A 7,641-nucleotide genomic window follows, 5' to 3' on the forward strand; every position below is an offset into this window, starting at 1 on the left:
GGAATTGTACGAAAGACACACAGGAGAATACACAAGTTTGAAACAGCAGTAGAGCCAGACTGTATGAATCAGTTGTTTCATCCCTAAAGTACGGAGCCCGTTAACTGACATGCTCCATACTTATTTTATTTCGTTTTTATTGGGAGAGAGATATTTACGATGTGACCACGATGGCGAAACAAGTATATTTAAAATTCCGGTCTAGGTGAGTTTTGTCAGTTACAATGATGTAAATGTTTCCGGTGAAAGCGAAAGCTGTTATTAAAACGATAGAGTAAGTATACCAAGGCCAGGGGGCAAGGATATATTCCATTTTATGAGGTATTGTATACAGGTTTTAAAATTTTAACAAAATTGAGACCGGGTTTGTTTACATGGGTTCCCGTTGGAAATTTGCTTTTTATCTGTTTAAAGCATTCAATCTGGAACACGTAAGTATTTGGTAAGGGGATATTTCCGATTCCAAGTTGGTACTAGACCATTATGGGTAACGAATGTGACACAACATACGTAAAACAAAACAATGAAAACAAGAGAAAAAACGTTGTGAATGACCTAAAAACTGCTTTTAAAGGTAGTAATCTTTTTATCATATCTACTAAGTTGGCCTAAAGCCATTTTGAACAAGAGAAGGAGAAATAATGCTCTATATAAGGTTCGGGAATTCTATAGCTTATCATTTCGTAATATATCAGGGTTTCCCCTTTTTAGCGATTGGACAAGAGATAGTCACGTTCACGTAGATAAATAATTCATCACGTTCAGTATTCAATGCCATGTTTCACAATATAGAACAATCGGACCATATGGACTTCACACCTACATATATTTACATTTTGATCAGCCGTACCATATACCGGAATATGATAGGTAATATTGTAAGATAATATTTATATTATCAGCTTTAAGGATATTTTCTGATATGACACTTTTGTTTATCATTCATTTTCTAAATTGGATTATCGCCCCTACAAGTTGCTGACGCTAGTCATTAAATGAAACAACCTTATCAACATTATCTTCATTACTTGTTTTATAAAGTTATGCAGATTAAGGTGATGCATCTATCATATTTTACATCTGTATAATGTGTCTTTTTTCATTTGCTGACTATTTATTTCATTTGTGCTGCAGATGGCATCAAGGGACGGAATGTCATATGACTTGAAATCGTACGGCCGTGGGATAGCATATATATTTGTGAATAAAAATTATGAAAAAGCAAATGATTATGAAGATAGAAAGGGTGCAGATGAAGAATATAAAGCTCTCACACGAATGTTTAAGAATCTGTCATTCAAGGTTCGGAGTTTTAAGAATGAAGGGATCATAGAGAAACTTCAAGATGGTAAATTGTGAGAAATTGGTTAATAGTGTTAACAATGAGTCGTGAAATCTTAAATAGAATTTTACATAATTTTATTTCATTTCTATGAAGCCTGTAGTGAGTGTTTCTTCAGGATATCCTAACTTCCTAATTACTTTATTTTCGTATGAACTATATTTACTTTACATTTTCCATAATTTATTTTAAAGTCAGTACACAATGTTATCAAAGTAACAACTCATTATTATTCCTCATATATGTTATAGATGTGAGAAAATCATAGGTATTCAAGTACACTTCACTTATTTGTCTCAGCCTGCAGCCATCCAACCTTAGAGGACCGATCATGCTTTGTGTGTGTGATATGTTCGCATGGCATAGAAAAAGAGGTTGAAAAAGTCCAACAACATTTCATTGTGGATGGTAAGGGAAATGAGATCAACACCAATGACATCGTGTCTATTGTCTGTGACTCTAAAGCTTTACGAAAAAAACCAAAGCTCTTCTTTATACAGGTAGGCTATTACTTACACTCTGCAAAACAATACATTAAATCAAGTTGACTGACACAATTTTGTACATGTCTCAGATTCTTTGCAACAATGGATTGTAATTTTGACCATGTCATTAACAGGCATGTAGAGAAAATGATAAGAGCAAGAGGGCAGAAAAGCATGACTTTGGTGTACTGATGAAGTCAGTTCCACAACAGCCGGTCCCTGTAGGTAACAAAGACGAGACAGACGGTAGCAGTAAGATGGATGTCGCTACACAAAAAGAGGACAGTAAGTTTGTTCATAGCATAACCCTGGTAAAATACTAGCTGCAGTATACCGCTTGGCTAGGGAGAACTCCTCTGTACCTCGATCAGTTGAGCATCAGACTAGTAAGCCGGGTGTCTTGAATTCGCATCCTATCGGAGGCATTGAGATAAATAGTGACCTCTGTTATAATGATAATCCATAGGGGCATAGTATTAATGCAAGATTGTGTTTTTATTTGTTTATGGCACTATGATACAGTTGTATATCATATTGGTATATAAAAAAGGGCCTGGATATGCGAGTCACTGTTAAACAGAAAATTTCCATTGATATTTACATTTCTATCTTCAGTGTTCGAGTGTAGGATTGTTCATTTGATATTTTCCCCTATTGTTTATGATTTAACTTTAATGTTTGTCACATGGTGTTACAGTTACATATCCACACAAGATAGAATTACATGTATAATTTAATAAACACATTTGAGTTATCACACATTTGTCATTACTTGTTTAAGATGTCGATGTTTCGGATAGTGATACAGACACAGATGATGGTCTTTCAGACCGCGAAGAGTTTGATCTCACTAACTACTACAATGATAGACGACTGAAAATTCAGCAGCGGCACCCAGAGAAGACAGTTCTGTACCATAAGCAGAAAGAACATGTAGGAAGTGATGACAGTGATGATAACAAGTGCGAAGACACCGAGAGACCTATTACAGAAACAGATTCAATATTTAAACTTAAAAAAAAGCACAGAGTGGACAAACCACCTAATAAGGAGCCAGGCACTGTGATATCCATTCCTTGCTATGAAGATATGCTGATTATGTTTGCATCAACTCCAGGTAAGTAGCTGGCTTTTATTATTGAGAGTAAAGTGAGACTTTGCTGGAAGAAAGCACCCCTGGATGATATCAATGATAAACACTGGGAAAATGTTGTCAATCTGACAAGTTATACTTAAAAGATTGGCTGTTGTTTCTAGTTTTACCAAATTAATCCAAGATACCTACTTTCATGGAACATGTGCTTGTTTTTAAGGGAAATATGCTTTTCGGAATGACCAAACCGGTGGATTTCTAGTCAGAAGCCTTTGTGATGTCATCAATGGTTACCTGAAAGAAGATGATGGTAAATACCTGGAGAATACTTGCTTTCTGTCCATCCTGACCAAGGTAGTAAATCTGCAGTCCAAAAGGAAAGTGTCCATTGACCCACTACCAGGTGTCCCCTCTGATGTCACAACTGTGCCAGTTATATACCACAGACTTACCAAGGATATACACATCCCAATCATGAAACCACAGTCATGGAAACACAAACTAAAGACAGTTATGAAGCATCACTGACGAGTCGTGCAAGGACGAAACAGCTGTATGATGAAGCATCACTGACGAGTCGTAGAAGGACGAAACACCTGCATAATGCAGCATCACGGACAAGTCCTAGAAGGACAAAACAGCTGGATGATGCAGCATCACTGACTAGTCATAGAAGGATGAAACAACTGTATGGTGCAGTTTAGTTTATTGTTTAGCACTAATGTGTCTTACTCTAAATTTGTATTAAAAGATGCTGTTTACTTTTGTGTCTTATGTACACTCATGGTAAAGCCTATAAACAAATGGTGTAACCAATGTAACTACATGTACATGTATAATGCAGAATTTTAGTCCTTACCATGTGAGTCGGAAAATAAGACAATGATGACCATTAACAGACAATGATCAACATTATAGTATTAAAGATGTATATGTAAAAATATTGAATTTTTTCAATTCATTAATGTGATGAATAATCTGAGAAGGATGAAAAAGATTTTGATGTATTCATTTTTTAACTTGGCACATGTCATGAATATTTTTTGTTACTGGGTGTGTCTTCTGTATTAATTGTTTTACTTCAACACGATTGATTGAAACTGGATATTAAATGGTGTTTGTATCATTGTCAGCAGCAGTAGTTTCATACAAGTCAAATCTACCATATATACTGTATTTAATTCTATCTATCATTTTATCAAACAGCATTATATGCATGATTTTAAAGAATAAATTTGGTGATGTGTTTTCATATTGTTATCGTTTTAACTGTGTGTTACCTAACGCTTTTTTGAAAATATTATTTTGAATCACTGTGTTGTACCGTTTCATGGCCCTAATGACCTTTTATGTGTTGACGGTCGTTAAGAATGTCAAAATATTGTTTGGGAGCATACATACTCCGAGTATGACTGTATTTTCGCATAAATACATTTGGATCTCCTAATAGCTGTTGACATTTGCTTCATTTCCGACGTTTTTGTGTAATCTAAATTCCATCGTAAGGACCAGCAGTTACAGGATAGAAATAGATCTAAGGAGGATTTCATCAGGAATAATGCCATTTGTATCAATAATACTGCATTGTAGTTCAAAAGTCTGCTGTTCTCAGATACTCGCTAGCTCCGTCAAAGTTAGTACTGTTAAAAATAAATCATTATGTTTACATGTTTCGATAGTTTTAAACACTTACAGAACAGCTGAACTCACACCAGGGTAATATGTTGTGGTATTCATCATCATAATAGATACAAATAGGTGTTGTATCTTGGACAAGGAGCGAATGACACAAATAGAGGAAAAATGGTATAACTTAATTAGGGAGTGATACATATATCAGAATGATATATTTGGAAAAGAAATTATAAAGATTCCTTAAATAAACAGAAACAAAACAGTATATAGGAATAGAGGACAAGTCTGGACGTTATATGCGTGAACATTGAACATAAGGAGATGCCGCAGGATAATCACAGAACACATCCATGTATAAAATATTGGAGTAATAACACTGACGATGAAAGAAGAAACAGTTTGTGACCCATACCTTGGTGAAGGTAGTAACACACCAAAACTAATTCACGAGAGAAAATGTGAAGGGATAATCCTCAGTTTAGAGAAGATAGGTATCTACTTCCTGAATGTCATGTCATTACAACTGTTTTATAGTCATATATGTCATGTTATTACAACTGTTTTATAGTCATATATGTCATGTCATTACAACTGTTTTACATTCCTAAATAACATGTTCTTATAACAATTTTGTATTCCTAAATGTCATGTTATTACAAGTTTTACATTCCTAAATAATTTTGTATTCCGAAATGTCATGTCATTACAACTGTTTTACACTCCTAAATAACATGTTCTTATAACAATTTTGTATTCCTAAATGTCATGTTATTACAAGTTTTACATTCCTAAATAACATGTTGTTATAACAATTTTGTATTCCGAAATGTCATGTTATTACAAGTTTTACATTCCTAAATAACATGTTCTTATAACAATTTTGTATTCCGAAATGTCATGTTATTACAAGTTTTACATTCCTAAACAATTTTGTATTCCGAAATGTCATGTTATTACAAGTTTTACATTCCTAAATAACATGTTGTTATAACAATTTTGTATTCCTAAATGTCATGTTATTACAAGTTTTACATTCCTAAATAACATGTTGTTATAACAATTTTGTATTCCGAAATGTCATGTTATTACAAGTTTTACATTCCTAAATAACATGTTCTTATAACAATTTTGTATTCCTAAATGTCATGTTATTACAAGTTTTACATTCCTAAACAATTTTGTATTCCGAAATGTCATGTTATTACAAGTTTTACATTCCTAAATAACATGTTGGTATAACAATTTTGTATTCCTAAATGTCATGTTATTACAAGTTTTACATTCCTAAATAATTTTGTATTCCTAAATGTCATGTTATTACAAGTTTTACATTCCTAAATAACATGTTGTTATAACAATTTTGTATTCCTAAATGTCATGTTATTACAAGTTTTACATTCCTAAATAACATGTTGTTATAACAATTTTGTATTCCTAAATGTCATGTTATTACAAGTTTTACATTCCTAAATAACATGTTGTTATAACAATTTTGTATTCCTAAATGTCATGTTATTACAAGTTTTACATTCCTAAATAACATGTTGTTATAACAATTTTGTATTCCTAAATGTCATGTTATTACAAGTTTTACATTCCTAAATAACATGTTGTTATAACAATTTTGTATTCTTAAATGTCATGTTATTACAAGTTTTACATTCCTAAATAACATGTTGTTATAACAATTTTGTATTCCTAAATGTCATGTTATTACAAGTTTTACATTCCTAAATAACATGTTGTTATAACAATTTTGTATTCCTAAATGTCATGTTATTACAAGTTTTACATTCCTAAATAACATGTTGTTATAACAATTTTGTATTCCTAAATGTCATGTTATTACAAGTTTTACATTCCTAAATAATTTTGTACTAAATGTCATGTTATTACAAGTTTTACATTCCTAAATAATTTTGTATTCCTAAATGTCATGTTATTACAAGTTTTACATTCCTAAATAATTTTGTATTCCTAAATGTCATGTTATTACAAGTTTTACATTCCTAAATAATTTTGTATTCCTAAATGTCATGTTATTACAAGTTTTACATTCCTAAATAATTTTGTATTCCTAAATGTCATGTTATTACAAGTTTTACATTCCTAAATAATTTTGTATTCCGAAATGTCATGTTATTACAAGTTTTACATTCCTAAATAATTTTGTATTCCTAAATGTCATGTTATTACAAGTTTTACATTCCTAAATAATTTTGTATTCCGAAATGTCATGTTATTATGGCAATCTTTTTTTGCTGATACTTACTTCTTGTGAAATCAATGATCAACTTTTAAATATTTCTAAACGTTTTGATTTAGCTGAGTTAAATAGAATATTCGGACAGCAGAAGAATGAACCAGTCTGTGGTCAAGGCTAATTAACCTATTTTCTACGGATCATGATGGGCCTCCATTATGCTGTTCAGAAGGTAGTTACCAGCTACTACAAGAACATTCCTCAAAATGACCCTGAGTGTTCATGGGGTGATATACCTAGCAAACAGACATTTGAACTACAAACAGGTCTTTTTGTAAAATGTAAGGACAAGTTTCTTAAATGTAAGGATGAGTTCAGTTTAGCCAGAAGTTCCTCTCTCCAATGGTTACTAGAACTACAAATGACTCTTTTTGTAAAATGTAAGGATGAGTTTCTTAAATGTAAGAATGAGTTTCTTAAATGTAAGGATGAGTTCAGTTAAACTAGAAGTTTCTCTCTCCAATGGTTACTAGAACTACAAATAGCTCTTTTTGTAAAATGTAAGGACAAGTTTCTTAAATGTAAGGATGAGTTCAGTTAAGTGGGAAGTTCCTCTCCCCAGTAGTTACTCGTTATACAACATTTGGTTTAGTTTCAAATGATGGAAAGTCAGCGGTGTTTTAATTGAGACACGCTAATCGCCTGTAAACCAGTTACGTGGGTACTATGCATTAGCTGCCTTACAGCTTTACCAACAGCTACTTTCTTGCCATGTTGGATGGTCAGAATTATTCTGATGTTCAACTTTCAAATGTTGGTTTTGAGTTCGACTCCAGACCGGAAAAAATTTGAATGTCAAAATAATTCAGTCTACAACTTGAAA

The 7,641-nt window shown here is 32.5% G+C and overlaps 1 protein-coding gene across 1 annotated transcript; it reads left to right on the forward strand.

Moving 5' to 3' along the window:
• The first annotated feature begins 265 nt into the window (after positions 1-265).
• On the forward strand, positions 266-4,158 carry LOC132555734 (uncharacterized). Its single transcript, XM_060220097.1, has 6 exons — positions 266-274; positions 1,135-1,348; positions 1,643-1,842; positions 1,962-2,112; positions 2,609-2,944; positions 3,141-4,158. The coding sequence occupies exons 2-6, from the start codon at positions 1,135-1,137 to the stop codon at positions 3,446-3,448; spliced, it is 1,209 nt and encodes a 402-aa protein (XP_060076080.1). The 5' UTR covers positions 266-274; the 3' UTR covers positions 3,449-4,158.
• Positions 4,159-7,641: the final 3,483 nt, after the last annotated feature.

Source organism: Ylistrum balloti, unplaced genomic scaffold, assembly GCF_031769215.1.
Source record: "Ylistrum balloti isolate Yb309-2 unplaced genomic scaffold, AGI_CSIRO_Ybal_v1 Utg370512, whole genome shotgun sequence".
In the NCBI taxonomy this organism is placed as follows: domain Eukaryota; kingdom Metazoa; phylum Mollusca; class Bivalvia; order Pectinida; family Pectinidae; genus Ylistrum; species Ylistrum balloti.